The sequence below is a fragment of the Anser cygnoides genome, chromosome 19 (genome assembly GCF_040182565.1).
Source record: "Anser cygnoides isolate HZ-2024a breed goose chromosome 19, Taihu_goose_T2T_genome, whole genome shotgun sequence".
Lineage (NCBI taxonomy): Eukaryota > Metazoa > Chordata > Aves > Anseriformes > Anatidae > Anser > Anser cygnoides.
The window spans coordinates 9,419,341-9,437,446 of record NC_089891.1 but is presented as its reverse complement, the minus strand read 5'-3'; the positions used below and the strand labels follow the sequence as shown (position 1 = coordinate 9,437,446).

The window sequence follows — 18,106 nt, the reverse complement described above, 5'->3', positions numbered from 1 at the left end:
AGAAGTTCCAGACTGATTGCAGTAAGAGATGCAACGTTTTTATTGTCCCAGCATACGAGATCTTTATATTTTTCTTTAACTCCCTCAGAAGCACCAACCATGGGAAACTATCAGAAGTTACGTGGTTTACCCTCTGCCACAAACAAGTCAGTGGTAGACCTTAGGTTAGATAGCAACAGCAATGCTTCAGCTTATTAAACAATAAAGTAATCTGTTTCTAGGCAGTCATTAATGTCTGATTGTTAAACTGAAGAGTAGCGAGTTTTGATTCTCCAGCATGAAAATTCCCCTGGAATTCCTCCAGTGTCCTCTAATGAACAAATGATCTCAACTTTAATCTTACTACATAATTATCCAAGGATAATATTTCTTCAACACAGACTCCTTAAACACATACAATTTCTACGGTAAGGTTATCAAACTAATTCATTTTTGCCTTTGATCCACAAAATGAGAGTCTTAAGAAGCAAACAGCACTAAGGGGGTGTTGAGGGTACATTGAGGAGAGATGAATTACAAAGTTCAGATGAATGCAATGGTTTAATCCCATATTGTCATGATCAAACATATCCAATGCATTTTTAAAGAAGCTGGCAGGCCTTCATTTTGACCTCTGACATAACGTTGTAATATTAACATCAGTTACCTCAGTGCATGCTACCGTTAAACCCTAGGCTTTTGTTTTATTTACAGTATGTGTTCTCAATCACAGTCTCAAAAATGAAAATAACCACAGAATCATGCATTAGACAGATACAGGTATAAATGGAAAAGAATAAATCACAAGACTGCTATTATACAGGCAATACAGTTTTATTATGTTCTTTCACCAATGTAGCAAAAAAACCAACTGAACAATCAAGGGAACTTAACTGTCAACAGAAATTATGTTCTAAATTTTAGTCCAGGAAGGTTTGACATGGAGAAAAAAAACATATACACACTGTAATAATAGTCTCTATTATGAAGATTTAATGCCTTCTGTAAAAGCACTGAGATTATTGAGGCACCTTACTGCAAGTTATGTATCATCTCCTCTTTGGCAATGAGATGCGTGGTTTTGTTAACTAGGGCCATTAGTGAGTTCAGCTTGTGAGACCAGTCATTCAGTATATTGTTTGGATCCTTAGGCCTCTGAAAATTGATAATTCCTGCAAGCCTGTCTACTTTAGCAAAGATGGTCTTATTAACTACTAGGTTAGACAGAAACTCCTCCGATTCCTGCAAAGACAAACAGCACTAAGTCAAGAAAATAGCATTTTCATCTTCAAAGCATCAGAATTCCTCCCAAACAGCATTAAAGCACAAGGAACAAGGTTGTCATTATACTTAAAAGAAATCCATCTGTAGTAATAATGTATTTAAAAGAACAACACAATACTTTAATATTACACATGGGCACAGCAAGCTACTAGCACCATCTATTCCCAAACTTTTTTTTCCCTCATTTGATCTATATCTGATTACCTTTCATGAAATTAAAAGTTTAATGTACTACACCAACAGACTTTTACACTTTGGATTACTTGGCAACGCAGTTATCAGACCAACCCTTCTGACAAGTAAGACAGGAAAATCCCTGTGAATTACAGGTGAGAAACCTTGTATCTTCAATCAAATTTAATCACTCATTGACAAGAGCTTTTTCCCACTGAAATATAAGATAAGAAGCTCCAACATTTAAATATGACCTTGAGCATAAATGAATTTTGAGCATCAGCTTTTGCCATATGGGCACATGCATCATGACATTCAGTTCTGTCTGGATTGAATAACTGTTTTTCAACTCCCATAAAGGCATGAAAATACACTCAGGGTGTTGCATTGAGTAGTAGGGACAAATTAATAAATATTTGGGCTAACATACTGCTATTCCCAACAGGCTTTTCCACTGCTTCTCTCATAACTAAAGTTCATTTAACGCTCTGTGTAAATCACTACAGCACACTGTGTTCTTCCTGGTAAAAGCTGAAATGCACTGGTAGCACAAACAGGGGAATAAAACTAAGGATGATGCCAGGAGAGCTGGAAAGATGATACAAAGGCAGATATATGCACAAGTAGCAACAGATACTATATCCATGAACATTCATAAACGCATGAGTATAAATCCTGAGAATTTTGTTCCAAGCAGAGTATTTCTACAATGGTCTTTCTGCATTGTCTGTAAAACAATGCAACGGTGCTCTATGGCACTACTTTCAAAGCTTTTTAAGCTAAAAAGAGAAACCAAAAATTGAAATTAAAAGAGAATGTTACTCTGCTGAATACTTATACTTTTGCCACAGGCAAACACACACACATTTCTATTCCCTTTATGAAAGGAGTATAAGCAAGGCAACACTTACATCAACGGACAGATCAAGGAGCTGTGCCATTCTCTTCATTGTAATTCTGGTATAATATTTAGCCATTATTCTAATATTCTGGAATAAAAGTGTTCAGAGTAGAGGGTTATGTGCAAAAAATAATTGAAGCAGGCTGCAAAAATATAAAAGTCAATGTTAAAAGCAGATTAGGAGCTGTAGTGCTCTAATGGCAGTCCAGCATAAAGTATGTAAATGAGCTGTGGACCAACAGGTGCTTGTAATAGGTATAGGTGCTTGTAATAGTCTCTGTGTGACAAATTACTAAGTAATGAAATCAACCAATTATTAACTTGATACAAAACAAGACTTAAGTTTTTGCTCTACTGACATTTGAATGCTAAATCTCACAATTTCAGCACAATGTGCTCTTTTTTTCTGGCCGTTGTGCCAAGTACCTATCTATAATATGCAGGTATGAACAAATAAAACATTGAAAAATGTAACATAATGAAAATGCAACTTATCTGCTGCTTTCCTACATTAGAAGAAAATACCTTTGTAAACAAAGTATGTCAAGCAAAAAGTAATTTTAGTTCAGGCATAGCATACATAGCTAATTCTTAAAGAATCTGCCATACTTACATGCTCCACAACTCTATTCTTTAAATCTTTCCATCTCTTTTCACCTTCCTCTGTACAGCCAAAAACATCTGTTGCAGGACTGTCAAGGGATCCTTCTCTCAATTCCTTCCCATATTCTTCAACTAGGGCAGTCCATCGCATCAATTCCATGGTGGTAAATAGTTTGAGGAGGTCTCTAAATGGTTTAGTAAAGTTGATTTATAATCCTTTACCAATAAGGCTTATTTCATGCTTAAGTAGATGAGCGAATTATCTTTAAATGTTTTCATTTTATTACCATTAACATTCATTGTTTTTCACAAGTACGATCTCATACTTCACACTATCAGGGGGCAGCTAATGTCAGACAGTGTTTCTAGTAATGATTTTTCTCTTACAGAAACATTTATTTTAACTTATAACTTGCATAATCATGAAAAATTTGCAGTATTTTTCATACAGCATTAAATTCTGAAGTGTTTACAGTAGACTCAGCATAAACAGATTTCACTTGCACAGCTACTGTAAGAAATGCTTTTTGCCTAAGAATTGTATATTAGAAAGGGCACTTACTTATACTTTGGGATTTCTTCTAGCTTTTTGTCACTACTAATTCTGTGCACCAAATCAGATTGCTCATTGTCATAAGGTGAAAGAATAACATAAAGAACAACGCTCTTCAGTGCCTGTTCAGTAGAAAACAGTGAGGTTTTTTTAATTAAACAGAAGGGTTGAAAACTACTCCCAGAGCTTAGAATTTAACATGTAAAAGGGTTAAGCTAAGCATATTAAAAGTTAAATTGATGTAATCTTGTAGAAATGAACCTTCCTTCATAGTGATAGATTTAAATTGATACAGGTTAACTGAAATTTGAACATTTCAAATAAATACCTTAAAAATAATTTAATACCAAACATTTATATTGCATACACAACGGTATCACTTAGACTACTTGCAAAGCTGTTTTTAATTTCTGCACTTCCGCAAAACAAAACAGATAATCTCCAGATTTCAAAGACAATATAGTAAAAATGTTAGTTATAAATATTCTTTAGAAACCAACTTCATTATACTCGTTTTCAACTACGCAATTTGCTAAGATAGCCATTAAAAACAACAACAGACTTAAGAGCTATTTAATCTGTTGTAAATTCATCTGGTAATGAAATGCATATTTGTCACAGGAAAATACAGACATTTTGTATGTAGTGGTTTTGTTTTGTTTTGTTTTTTTTTTACCTGCTGCCACTTTTCACTCTCAGCTTGAATACATGGAGTATCATAAATGGCTCTGTAGTGCTTACAGATGGAGAGGTAGGAGCCTTCATGTTGATCCAGCTGGATCATTAGGTTGTAGTATTTTAATTTTAGTTTCTGAAACAGTATCAAACAGTAAAATTAAAACAGCTCTATGAATCATGTAAATGAAATCCAAATGGATTCCAGAAAACAGAAGATTCAAATATACTTGGACCTGAAGAGAAGCATGTTAGATTAAAACAGGGGAAAACAAATCCTCCAACAACTTACTTCCGTGTTTTCCTCTTGAAAAAATTTAGTATTAATTTTTTTGCTGATAATTTGAGTCCTGATATAGTCTTTTACAGCTAGACAGAGCCTCATCTGCTCCAAGATAAATTCTACACGTTCTTTCTTTTCCATTGAGCCATAGGTTTCCACCTAAAATTAAAGTTTAACTGTTTAGTACTCTCAAAGTCAAATCGCGTACAATAGAGAAGCATATGATTCACACACACACACAAAAAAACAGCTATTCCACAGCAAGTGAAAATGGAGAAAAGCTTACTCAATTTTGAATTATAGCCCCTACTCACATGAGAAAAATTCACTAACACTAAACTCACTGCAATACTTAGCGAATTTAAATTTGTCTTCCAAATGGGAAATAGTCCATGCAATTTAACCACTAGACTAACAAAAGCAGTTAAAACGGAATTACACTTTCACTCGTAACAGTTAATCTCATTCCAGACATTTCTGCAGATGTACCTGATTATATTTCTAAACAATAATCTATGATCTGTCAGTATTAATTTTTATAACCAATGCAATTTTGAGTTGCACAGCAAGTTACCTGCAATTCTTGCAGAATAGAGGCAGCCTCTTTCACTTCACCGTTCTGCTCCTTTATTGTTGCAAGTGTCTTTGTCAGACGAGCACGTTCAATTTCCACATATATCTGAAATCAGAATTAGCAATTTAAATATTGGAATTTTCTAAAGAAGAGCGTAAACTCTAAGACATATAGTTGATGTTTGCATACAAGTAATTAATTTCACGTGTGGACATTACTATATTGATACTGTCCACAAAATACAGATGAAGTATAACGGATGGGTTACACACTGGAAGTATTTGTACCAAATTAATATAAAAAATGTCTAAATATCTCCACCATTCTTTACATAAACATAAAAGGATCTGCAATGCAAATTAAATAATATGTCTGGCAAAATATATTGAAAGAGGTATGACGTGAAGACAGTAATGGTTAATACGTACTGAGTATTAATGCAATAATTTGCATTATTTCATGCACTCCTAACCATCTATAAGACAAGAATATTTGATCACTAACAATTTAGACTAACTTTGAACAGGCAAATAATGGAACACTAATTCAAATGTGCTTTAATCCAGATTTTTTTTTTTAAACAAAAGTATTATTTCAGAAAATAATTAACTTGGTATACTGCTTTGATATCACCTTGAGTTACTGTAACTGTATGTAACACTTTGCTAAATGCCAAAGAAATTAATTTAAACTGCCCATTTCTCTAACAAATTTGAATATATAACACTTTAAAAAGTGAAAAATAAATGGCACTTTGTATTAATAATAGATCCAAATATCTACTTCGTAGAAATACAAGCATTGTTTCGGCAAGTCATTTAAATACGAAATCTGGAAAATATCTGCAGTCTTTCTGGGAAAGAAAATGCACTATTTTCATTCCCACGTTAAAAATATACTTTTGCTCGTATTTGAACAAGATTAAAAATAATGTTAAGAAGCTATGCTTGTAAAGAAGGTGAGCATTTTTATTCTACCTTTTAGACATTCAGTCTTAAAACAAAATCTTACTTTTCCTTCTGTAACCATACGCAACGTGTCAATTAAGCGCAGTTTGACTGGTAAGTCTGTGATGTCTTCAACGTAAGTGCAGCACTGCTGGACCATTTTAGCAACTGCCTAGTACAGTAACAGACAGGAAGAATATTTTTAGGTTTCTCAAAGGCATTCAAATAATAACACTCAAAGATAAGTACTAAATAAACACAAAGCACAATACACTTTGTAACTTCTCAAATGCAAGTGCTTCCAGCTATCTTGATAGCTGATTTCTCAGACAGAACTGAATTCCAGAGTATGACAGTTTCAAAAGCATGTAAAATATACCCCTTATTTCATCACAATAAATCACAGTAACTATTAATGTATACCACATGTGAACATGAAAAATTAAGAATATGTCTATGACTTAGACTAAGACTGTAAAGATGAGCTACTGTCTGAAAGCACTGTCATGCAAAAAAGCCACAGCTGTGTTGTCAAGAATGGCAAGATGGACCACATGGAGCTCAGGTACAAAGTGAAGACAGATTAATTCCAGACATGAGTTTCATTATTGGTATTCATATGTCTAGAAAAATATGTCAGCAGAAGCTAATTACAGTGTATTCAGGCAGGTGCTGGAAAGTCAGAAAAGTCTCTGCACGCAAGGAGGAATCAGATATATATAACGTAGCTCCGAATACAATTTTATTCACCTGTTTTAACTGACTTCTTCTCTTTGACAGAAGAATAATATTTTCATTAAGAGCATCCCAGTCTTTAGCTTCATAACACATTTTCACTATAGCCACTAAGATCCGTGATGTGGAAACCATGTCAGATGCCTGTAACAAACAAACAGCACGTTAGTGATGGGATGAACAGCCTCTATCACTTGCACTTCCATGATACAAAGAATAAAAATCTATCACATCTAGCCTCACTGGTAAGAACAACAAAAGAGAAAGACTGACACCCCAACCCCCTTCACGACTTTAATGCAGTGGGACAAGGGCCGTAGGCCAACCCAGCAGACATGCTGCACGCCACATGCTACTTACCGTTCGTGTTTGTTTCTCCAACGAGAGCAGGTTTTCGATTACTTCTTGCAGTCTCCCCTCCTAATACAACAGAATAAAAGAGTAAAAGAATTATCACCACGACTGAAGAATACAGGTCAGCTTAAATTGCGAGTAGCTCCAATTCTTATATAAGTAAAAAAACCACAGACTAGCTTGTGCACTGATTTTTATGTATTTTGTGGTTTTTTTTGTTTGTTTAAAAAAAAATGAAAAAAAAAAGACACATGCACAGCCCTAACATTAAATACGTGGCTAAATGCAGAGATTAGAAACCAGAAAGGTACCGGTTTTGCCTAACACAAGCTAGAAGTTGTCTGTCTAGAGGAAGAAACCTAGCAAGTTGCAGACAGGTTTGGTTAGCTCATGCCCACTAAGCTAGATGTAAGACTGATTTCTTTCCTAACCAAAACAAAGCTCTAGGTGAGAACAGATATGCAAGCAGATACCTTTGCAAAAAAAAACCCTGTTACTGTAATCCATATTCATTACTTAGTAACAGCGTATTACAGAAAACATGGACTACACGCCTTACAGTCCAGGCATGGAATTACCATAGTCCTGCTTTTGAGAACTATATTGGCCTTTTTCAGAGAGAATTAGCTACCATAAAGTTCTCTTAGTCCTAAGCTGTAATTTCTAGCAAGTATCTCACGAAAAAATGTTTATATGGGAATATTTATAACAGCCCATGGCAACTTTGGGACAGCAAAATGTTTAGAAACTAGGAGATTAATGACAAAAGAGAGAAAGGGAAAATTTGCTTCTAAAGCGTACCTAATGCTACTGAAATTCTTTCAAACTCTACAGTGGTTTGTCAGGAATGTGGTCAGACTGCCACAGAATTCTGTGGCAGTGAAACGCAGCCATGGTGCCCATAGTTATGCACAGCTCTGCTGGTGGGATAAAACAGCTGGGCCTACTCTCCATGCAATTCTGTCAGACAGCATAAGATGCAGTTTACCTATCTTCAGGCTACTGCCTTTAAAATCCTACAACACTTTACACTCCAACATGTCTCTGACAACACACATGGATCTCGCAGAGCATTGGCAGCGTGTAAAGAATCCGATGCCACCCTACTGGAACAGGACACAACAGCAAGTCCCACCTGACTGTTCTGAGGTTTGAGACATGTAAATCTCTAGCCTACCTAGCAGGGCCGCAAAGAAACCTCAAGATAGAATAGACCACATGCACGATTCCCTCTGAGACCCCATCAGCAACACACTGTGGCTGTGTGCGCATCCATGTGCGCTCAGCGGGCTGTCCCTCAGCACCCTGCCATGGCTCTGGCCCCCCACTCCAGTCTTTTGGGGCACGGACGTAACTGAGTGACGTGGGTGCGAAGAGCTGCCTGCCCAACCTGACACTGGCCCAATTACACCAAGACATCGCTGGCGCACAGCAGGATGAGCAAGCAGCTGCCATGCGCCTGCCACGCCACGCTGCAGGCGGAAAGTGGCAGCGGGGAAAAGCCTGCGGCGGACCAGCCCCATCCCAGCGCCACCCCTTTGCCTCACTGATGAGGCTTCAGCCAGACATCTGCCCTCATCTCCCCCTGCTGCACGTTGACAGCCAAGTGCTGAAGTGGTGCCTGCTTCTCGCAGATAACCAGCGGCAAGACTAGAGGAAACAGCCTCAGGTTGTGCCAGGGGAGGCTGAGGTTGGAATTAGGAGACGTTTCTTCTCAGAAGAGCGGTCAGGCATTGGGTTGCCCAGGGAGGTGGTGGCGTCACCATCCCGGGGGGTGTTCAAGGAAAGCCTGGACGTGGTGCTTGGGGACACGGCTCAGCGGGTGACATTGGTGGTAGGGGGATGCTTGGTCCACACGACCTGGGAGCTCTCTGCCAACCCTGATGTCTCCCAGACTTTAGGGTCCTCGGATTCTCCCCTGCCCCAAGGATCGCCGGACCCCTCAGCACAGGGCCGGGGGGCGAGAGGCGGCTGCTGCGGCTGCACCCCCTGCCCTGCCTGCCCCTGCCCGTCCCTGTTTCTGTCCCTGCCTCTGCCCCTGCCCCTGTCCCCGTCCCCGTCCCCGTCCCTGTCCCTGTCCCCGTGGCCCCGCCGGGCCGCAGCCCGAGCGCGGCCTAGCCCGCCCCGCGCCATGACTCAGCCCATCTTCACCGGCCGCCTTCCTCCCGCTCCCCTCGCGCACCTGCGCCAGCCGCTCGCACTCGGGCAGCCGCTGGTCCACCGTCGCGCTGTAATCCACCTCCATTTTGACGATGCGGCCGTCGGCCCGCTCCGCGCCGCCCTCCGCCATGGCCCCGGCCCCGCTGCGCGGCCCCCGCCAACACTCACCGGAAGCGGGCGGGCGCCGCGCGCAGGCACGGCCGGGGCAGCCCGGCGGAAGGCCCCCGCTCCCCGTGCTGCGCCGCGCAGGCAGCGCCGCGGACAGCCCCGGCCGCCGCAGGCCCCCTGGCGTGAGGCCCCCCGGCGCCTCAGTGCCCCAGGTGGGGCTCGGGGGTTGAGTGGGGTGTTGTCGCTGTCGGCGTCTCCGCAAACTTCTAAGCGGTTGTTAATAAATTACTGCAAGGGAAATGCTCGTCAGTGAAAGCACTGTGTCTCCGAGCATTGCTTAAAGCTCCCAGAAAAAAGCATAAGTTGTCATGAAATCGCAGTCGGTGTTGCGTGCTGTAACAAAACCTTCATGTGGCAAAGAGGTATCGAGGATAACAGCTTGAACCTTTTATCTAAAGAATTAAGGCTTGGTTACTATATCAGCTGTACTGGTGTAAGGTCAGGGTAACTCAGTTGAGAAATTCAGAGCCAGGATACCATGTTTTGTGAGAGAACTTGATACATGCTTTCCAATTAGCAAGGGGAAAATGAAGCTACAGCACAGGCTGTGGACTTTGCATCACTTTCTGTTAGAATTCAAACATTTTATCCATTGTCCTTAATCATTTTTAGTTATTACTTGACCTAAGTATCGAAAATATGTGCATGTATCACAGACTTTGTTATTTACTAAATCAAACCATTTAGAATTTTTACAGAGCTTTGGCCGTTCATTTAGAATTGTAAAATGTCATTCTTTCAGTTCTTTGTAACATGAGTATGATTTTGTAGTTGATGGATAGGGAGCAATGGCTTTCAGGGAAGTTAAAAGGCAGATGCTAATCTCATTGAACATCCAGACGCAGTAGTTCTGGTTCAGAGAGTGAGTAAAAGATGAATAGAAGTAATGCATACCATGGCTGTTATCTTCTCGTAACTGCATGGGTGTGATGGAAGGTGAGGATGCAGCTTTTCATCCAGTGTAGACTTCCTGAATGGCTCAAATATATATATATATTTTAAATTAAAAGGTCTTAGTAAAATACATGAAGAACTAGTTTGACTTTTACAGACTCTTATTAGGAATTGACATTTTAGTGACACAAGTCCACCTGGAATTAGTGTTCAGCATGCATTAATATGCTTGCATTGTTTTTTTCCCCCTAGGTCAGAAATGAAAGATGGGTGATTTTTCCAACTGATCACAGAAAGCATGCTGCAGAGGTAAGAGCGATAATTTCTGACGATTCACAGAAAATAACCAAAATTCAGGCAAGCATGCATAGCAAAAGCTTCCTGGCTAGCTAGAGCTAGAAGTTTCCTCTCTCAGCACGTCCCCTAGAAAGCATTCGATGAGCATGCTTTTTACACAGGCCCGGGACAGCAGTCATATTTCGGAGTTGTAAAGGTTATTGCTAGGGTCAGTTTTTTTCCCTATGTGTATGTGCAGACAGCACAAGAACGAGCTGTGTTTGTGGCAGTAAGTCTGGGGTGATTTAAGAATGTTTTGCAGTGGGTATGGAAAGTAATTTTCATTTCCATTTTATTTAGCAATCGAGTAGCATCTAGGTCGTATGCAAAGCAGTTCAAATTTTTACAGTGTTTTTCAGCAGAAATCCAGGTGACTTTTTTTCCCAATTAATGTAGCCAGTAACAAATCACTTAAAATTGCAGTAATTGTTTTGGATCTGAATTTGGATCTCTCTCATTTGTAGGTAATATTGCAGTTACTGCCTTGTTTTGGCTATTTTTCATAGAAGTTTCATGAATATTACTGCCAACACTATGAATTACAGCTACAGGTTAGATATATATAAATGGCTGTTGTCAGATTTGAAATAGAAGACTCATTAACTGCATTGTTCATACCTCAGTTGAAAATCCGGGCTATTAGCAGAGCTCCCAGATTTTCTCTTTCTTTGTGTAGGTGTTTGTACTTCACCAGAAAGTCAGGGTGTGTGAAATATTGTGCCGTTAATGGGATGGAACGGAAAAGCGATATTGTTAGCTCCAGGAGATGGCACTGTGTCCTCTCTGGGCTAAAAATTGTGTACATCGCTTTGAAATGTACATTTGGAACCAATGAGGGGTTTTGCTCTTTCTTGTTATGAAACACATTTCATTGTAGACCCAAATTCATGTTTAACTGTCCCAAATATGGTATTTCATCACTTCTGTCTTTGCAAATAAATGAGTTCTAAATGCTGGTGTCTTCTACCGTTATCTATACAGCGCTTTATGTTTTAATATTGCAGTCACAGCGCTGCTCTGCAGTGCGTGCTCTATAGCCGTTTGCTTATAGGAGAAACAGCGATACAAATGTTTCATGATTTACACACGGTTATGTAAGAGTTCAGGTTTCTCAGCTAGTTTCCGAATTTGGTTTGCGTGCATATCAGGTTGAAATTTTATAATTCTTACATTTCTCTGAAAGAAATACAATGAAAAGCAAGCACGTCAAAACCAAAAAAGACGTAACTAATTTGGGAAGGGAAAGAAAGGCCCCCCGATGGTCCTGGCGTTGTTACTCAGCGAGGAAGGAGGTGGGTTTTCGCCGAACTCCGTGCGTGGCGTTTGAAAGCAAGCAGCCGACACGAAACCCACTTTTATTTGCGTTGCAAAATCCGCCGCCCGAGAGCGAGGCGCTGACCAGAGGGGAAATGGGTGAGGCCTCCACATCCTGCGCTCGCCTCTCGCCGTGCCCTGCAGCCGGCGGTCCCCTCGTAACGGGGAGGCGGCCGGGGGGGGGGCTGCGGCTCTGCGCCGTGCCACGGAGCGCCCCAAAGGGGGCACCGCTGCCGTACCCCGGGGGGGCACCGCCGGGAGACCCCCGCGGGGTCCAGCCCGGCCCCTCCGCGTTGTTTAAAGCCTCCCGAGAGGCGGCTGCTGCCCGGAACCCCCCTGGTTCCCCCCCGGTTCTCCTCGGTCCCCCCCCCCCGCTTCTCCTCGGTCCCCCCCAGTTCTCCCCGCTCCCCCCCGCCGGTTCTCCCCAGACCCCCCCGATTCTCCCCGGACAGCCCCCCCCGCTTCTCTCCGGTTCTCCCCGGTCCTCCCCTGTTCTCCCCCGGTCCTCCCCTGTTCTCCCCCGGTCCCCCCCCCTCCTTACTCCCCCCGGTCCCCCCGCCCTCCTTCCTGCCGCGCCGTGATGTCAGCCCCGCCGGGGCCGCCGCTGCAGCCGCTCCGTGCCCCCGGCTCCAGCCCCGGCTCCAGCCCCAGCCCCAGCCCCAGCCGCTCCTCGCCGCCGGGTCGCATCGGATCGGCTCGCACCGCACCGCCTCCCCCCTCCAGCATCCCTCCCCTTCCCTCGGCCCAGCGGTGAGCAGCGGGGAGCCGCCTTCGGAAGCGTTATAAAGAGCCTTTGTCTGGCACCGCAGCCTCCCCGCCGCCTTTCGGGGCTCCTCCGGGCTTTTCGGAGCCCCGGGCGTGTGTTGGCGGAGCCGCCAGGGGCTGCCGCTCTCGCACGCTTCCGACGGATGGCTCTGAGTGCGCGGCGGCGCCCGGGGTTGGGGTTCTTTGTACACAGCCCTGCGTGCGTGTGGGAAATTCACATGATCGCAGCCTGAAGGAGGAAGGGCTGCGAGAGAGGAGCGCTCCTGTCGGTTTTGCTTCTGCCGCTTTTGCTTCTCGCCCGGTCAGCCCTCCTGGATGGTCGCCTTACTCTCCTGCGGACACACTGCCAAGCGCGCCCAGAGAAAAGAGGCTTGATTATTTTTTTTTTTTATTATTATTTTTTTTTTTGGCGTGATCACCGTGCAGAAATAACCACTTTTCTCCCAGTTTGCCGGTGCGCACCGAGGCAGCAGGAATATGCTCATGAAGGAGTACCGGATCTGCATGCCTCTGACAGTTGAGGAGGTAAGCTCCGCCGCTGCTGGCGGCCAGGCTCTCACCCACCCGGGCTTTGCTCTTCCAAGGCGAGTTGAGGTCGCGTCTGTTTTACCGAGTGGTTTTCCTTCGCGTAACAAACTTGGTCGTAGGATTGGCGGGAGAGGCGTGTTGTTATTGCAAAATAAAGGAATCCCGCAGGAACGAAGGTAAGTGAAGCGTATCGAAAGCTTTGTGGCGCCCAGGTGTTTGAAAGATCTTGCAGCCAGACCTTTAAGAAGAACCTTAAGCATATTGGCAAGGGAACGCTTCGTGCTGAAATCCCGTGCCTCGTAAAGCGTTTGTCCAAAACCCAGATTCTAAAAATATCTTCACCTTTGCTTAAAATATCCTCGCAGATGGGACTGGCCTGAAACTCTGGCACAGGTAGGCTAGCTAGCGGTAATTTCCTAGTCAAACTTTTTTTTGTCGTGTAAAGAAACAACTGAAAGTCAAACCGCTTTTTGTCCCCATCCTAACGCCCGCGTTAGGGGTTAGGCGTGTGACCTGCCAGCTTGCTGCCTTAGGACAGCAGCACCCCCCCGCGATGCCCGTGCCGCCTACTCGCTTGTGCCCACAGACAGCGGGGCCCGCGGGCGCGACGGGCGGCGGAAGGCCCGGCCGTGCTCTGTCGCCTGTCGCCGACACGGTGCCGGGCAGCGGCCCCCGAGGGCAGGCGCTTGGCGGGGCAGCGCCGCGCTCCCGGAGCCCCCCGAGCGCGCCGCCGCCAGGGGGCGCCCTGGCCCCGCCCCCTCTGCGATGGCCCCGCCCCCTCGGTCCTGGCCACGCCCCTCGCGCTGCTTCGCGCGGGCGCGGGAAAGCCGCGGTGGTTGGAGCGGGTGGCGGTGGTTAGCACAGGCACAGCCCCCCGACCCCGTATTTATAACCAAATGCATTTATTTTGCAAACTAGCTCCTGGGTTTTGTTTAAATGCCCACGAGCAAGGGCGTCGCTGCGTGGTGTGGTTTTCCTCCTCTCGGTGTGCGCGGAGGGCTCCTCGCTAGTGCTGCACGGCGGTTGTTTGGACCCTCTGACTGTCCCTGTCTTCAGATGGGGTGAATTAACAGCTCCTTAAAACTGAGAATTTAAACCCCAAATTGTGACCAGCCTGCTTGTGCTTCTCCTGGGAGCAGGACCCAAAAGCACCACTTACGTGTAGGTAAATAGGCAACATTCTGAATTCCAGCGTTTGTCCAACCAAGTTATAAAACACAATGCAATGCTGGATGGTGTTTGTTCAATACATAGTTTTACTTGGGTTTGGTGTTACTGTAGCATAGACAATACTTTATCCAAGCCGGTTCCCGATGCCCTCAGGCTACCACACTTAGTTAATAGCATTTAATTATGTCATCAGAAGTGAACAGATCTAATTTATTTTGAAAAATTCTTGTTAAACAAGATTTCTAGATAGAGAAAAGTTGAAAAATCTCCCTACACAGGAATGGCTGATGTGCAGTGAGGCAGAAGGTGTTGGAAGCCTCTCATTCTTGAAAACGTTTACAGAATTAGCAAAGATGCTCATGTATCTTGTAGGTTCTTTTATGTTGAATCATCCATCTAATCTAAGAGCTGCAGCTGAGATGACTTTGAGGAACCTAGGACGTGTCTGGTATTTAGCATGAATTTCATTATTAATTGTAAAACAAACAGTGACAAAACTTTAAAATTGTCAGACTTTTTTTGGTATTATTTATGTACTAAAACTGTCCTGCACTGTATTTCTCCCAGTGGTGCATTTTTGTGACGTCTCCTACAGTCTCTGAAGGTGTTACCTTATTTGACCTCTAGTTTCATACTGATTGCCAATAATATATATTTTTGGGACTGTGCAGGTGAAGCGTTATGCAGTCCTCAGGAGAGCATCTAGGGGCAGTGCTTGCCCTTCAGAAGCCATTTTGGTTCTGAGAGGCCCAAACTGCCTTCTGCAAGGTACTAAGTCACTCTGAAGTTAAGTGAGATTTGGTGGAAATAGAGGTTATGCTTTTTCTCACAGGATTGGCAAGTTAGGCCCTGATCTGCAGTGGCACCTAGGTACCTAGCTTGTAGCGGAGTCAAGCACCTAAGTATTCTTGAGGTTGTAGGTTTCAACAGGTATGTAAAAAATGCAGTTGTTACTTACGCAGCTGCTTGGCTTCCCTCCTTGTGCTGCCTTCCTTACTTGGGCTTTACAACTCTGTTTTTTCTTCTGTTTGAAAATTCTGGCTTTTGGCCTGTGCACCTTACACATGTGTTTAAAAGCACTTCTTTAAACAGCGTTCTTTTTTAGCACTGACTTACTGGTTATCCATAAATAGAAGGTATTCCTTCTTTAGTTGGTAGCGTTATGTTGTCACCAAAACTGGAGTGGTTTCCTGTGCCATTTCTGCGAAAATCATCAGATGATGTAGACAGGAATTTCTGTACAGCTGGTTTTCCTTAGCTACTGCAGAGACTTCTTGGGGCGTTCTTTCATCGATTCCCCTATTAGATAAGATGCTCAAATATTAATGGAAGCCTTGTTTGTTTACCTTTCAGCTTGGATGTCAAGTGCTTTCTTGATAATAAAATATTTCCTAAGAAATGTTGATCGCTGACTTAACTCTTCCTGTGTATTTTATGCTAGGATACAGGAGGCAGCAGTGCATCTTAGAGTCTATGATTTTATTTTGTTCCTCATCCATGAGCATCAAGGACAGGTTGCTTCAAGAGCGCTTGCTGAGATGCTGTGGCACCACACTATAGTACTTATTCAAGGCTGAGGTATACTCATTAAACTGCATTTTTTATTGACAGTTCTTTAGGGCTGTTACATATATATATTGTTACAAGCTGCCCAATTAGCCTTGAAATAATTTGAGAAAGGAAATGTCATGTTAACTTCTAAGCAAAATAATAACAACTGCTGGAAGAACTTTGCAAATTAGGTCAGAATATAGCTGTTGCTTGAATAAACCAATAAGATTGCCAATTAGAAGTCACACTGTACCTCATTTGTGGTATTTCTGGGAGGCATGTGTGCAAATTCAGTCCTTTTTGTTAAAACTGAGACCTCATAAATTACAAAAAGATATTCATTTTCATAAATACATAAAGCAAGTATGTATTATGTATTTTCATCATACATAAAGCAAGTAAAATCTATTGCACTAATTGCTTAGGATATGTTGCAATCTTCAGCCCAGCTGCAATTAATAAATGAGCCTGCCTGTTGATTATTTTTCTTCTTACATTTTTATTTATTAGTTCATTCTTACAAATAGTTCCATCATACGAGAGAATCTTATAATAGGCTACATTGTGTTTTTCTAAAATATCATCTGTTGAAAACACATTCTTAAGCAAGTGAAGAGAGCGCCAAGCAATTGAAAAGAGCTGAGATGCCAAAAAATTCTCAGTCTCATGTCTCATTGCAAGTCGTAATTCCATCGTACTTTTCTTCACGGGAAGGATTATATGTGGGGGTTTTTTTTGTGCTTTAGAGCTACTTTTATGTGAAAATGTAGAACAAATCTGAGAGGTTAGCATCTTACTGAACTTTTATTTTAGAAGAGATGAAGTACAGTTGAGTTGATGATGTGTGTGGAAAGTGATATTCTTTAGAGGAGTAGGTGGAAAGACATTTTTGCTGGATGCTGTTGAAAATGGAGTTGCTACTGCTGTAAAATGCTAATAAAGATGCAAAGCTAGCTTGCATGTATTTTAAAGCTGAATATAAAATAAACGGTAGTCATAAGGTTTTTTGCTTGAAAATGGGGATGACTATCAATGTTTCTGTTAGTTCAGCGCTATGTATGTATGACTAGTATCTAAACTAAGATCAAAACAAACAAACAAAAACACCCAGAAAGGTTCTCCTTTCCTTTGTTCTTTATCTCAACCAAGATTATCTCTGCTGAAGCTGGTGGAATTGCTCCCATTCTATGCTTTAAATAAAAGCTAAGGCTGATCTGTGGGGGAGCACTGCCTGAATGAGCTATGCAGGAACAGCTGTATTGTCATAAATACAAACAAGCAGAGACCTGCAAAGGGTTCTTAAATGTACATCATGATTTACAACAAAAAGCCTTTCAACATTAACAAATTCTGGCCTTAGAGGTGTTGTGATTACTCCTTTAACAAACATATCCAATGTTTTAGCTCGTTTCAAAATTTCAAACATTATGAATTTTCCCAGTGTGGATTATTTACATAAAAGTATTTCAGCAACATGTGTGTAAACACTATTTGTATTCTCTCAATCTTGTGTACGTTTCTTCTTTGAGAGATTTCATAGTCTACTGTTCTGTGCACAAATGGTGCTTGTTAGAGCATGCTTTATTCAGAGATTTAAAGCTCAATGAAAGCATTTGAGAAAGTATTTTTATGCCCTGAGAGTTGCAGGTGCTATGATATTTAGATGTAACTATATGTATGTATAATAGAAAAACCCTAAGTACAGTATAAAGTGTAAAACATTTTCTCAAACTAGTTATCTACTGCAGGACAAACTACGTATACTCATCCTGCAGTTAATACAGACAGATTAAATATTGGTCAATCATGCATTTTTTAATTTTTTTTCCTGCTATAACCAAAGAACGTATTTTCAGGAATATGCAAATGTGTGGAACATCTGAAAAAGCAGTATGTTGGTTGTAAGGAAGAGAACTACGAACAAGCATGAGGTGAAGCAGCTTTTCAAACATGGTTCACTTTTAATTACTTGCAAATCAAATAGTTGGACCATGACGTGACCATGGCTTCTGCCTAAAAGGTTAATCTGGCAATATTGAGCCAATGTTGTCCAGCAAAAACGAAGGCTTATTGTGCAATTTCATTCTAATTTAAATTATAAACAGCTAGAATACATCTATAGTCTTACGCTGGTTCCTTTAAAAGATAATCGAAGTGC

At 42.2% G+C, this 18,106-nt stretch overlaps 2 protein-coding genes across 3 annotated transcripts in view; one reads left to right on the top strand and one right to left on the bottom strand.

The window, feature by feature from the left end:
• Window positions 1-794: 794 nt before the first annotated feature.
• On the bottom strand, window positions 795-9,422 carry PSMD12 (proteasome 26S subunit, non-ATPase 12). 2 transcript variants are annotated; one of them, XM_048064596.2, is made up of 11 exons: window positions 9,245-9,421; window positions 7,069-7,128; window positions 6,724-6,852; window positions 6,038-6,145; window positions 5,027-5,131; window positions 4,462-4,611; window positions 4,171-4,305; window positions 3,504-3,616; window positions 2,952-3,126; window positions 2,349-2,426; window positions 795-1,221 (listed from the first exon to the last, which is right to left on the bottom strand). In XM_048064596.2, exons 1-11 carry the CDS (start codon window positions 9,350-9,352, stop codon window positions 1,012-1,014), a joined length of 1,371 nt encoding a protein of 456 aa, XP_047920553.1. In that variant the 5' UTR covers window positions 9,353-9,421; the 3' UTR covers window positions 795-1,011. The 2 variants fall into 2 exon arrangements, with proteins under 2 accessions (XP_047920553.1, XP_047920554.1); XM_048064597.2 differs by lacking the exon at window positions 795-1,221 and having other exon boundaries at window positions 2,356-2,481; window positions 9,245-9,422.
• A 107-nt stretch (window positions 9,423-9,529) lies between these two features.
• Window positions 9,530-18,106, top strand: part of PITPNC1 (phosphatidylinositol transfer protein cytoplasmic 1) — an 87,473-nt gene continuing 78,896 nt past the window's right edge. The window contains exons 1-2 of the mRNA XM_013179098.3: window positions 9,530-9,752; window positions 10,537-10,593. Of these exons, the coding sequence (XP_013034552.3) occupies window positions 9,699-9,752; window positions 10,537-10,593 (111 nt within the window). The 5' untranslated portion in view covers window positions 9,530-9,698. The remainder of the gene's footprint in view (window positions 9,753-10,536; window positions 10,594-18,106) is intronic.

What these genes read in the sequence shown, in the direction of transcription:
- PSMD12 (XM_048064596.2), bottom strand. Translation starts at nt 9,352, where the DNA reads ATGGCGGAGGGCGGCGCGGAGCGGGCCGACGGCCGCATCGTCAAAATG. An exon ending in CTATTCTGCAAGAATTGCAG is followed by an intron (nt 4,612 to 5,026) that starts GTAACTTGCTGT and finishes CTTTAATTTTAG; the next exon opens with GTGGAAACCTATGGCTCAAT. An exon ending in AGAGTGAAAAGTGGCAGCAG is followed by an intron (nt 3,617 to 4,170) that starts GTAAAAAAAAAA and finishes TCTACTGAACAG; the next exon opens with GCACTGAAGAGCGTTGTTCT.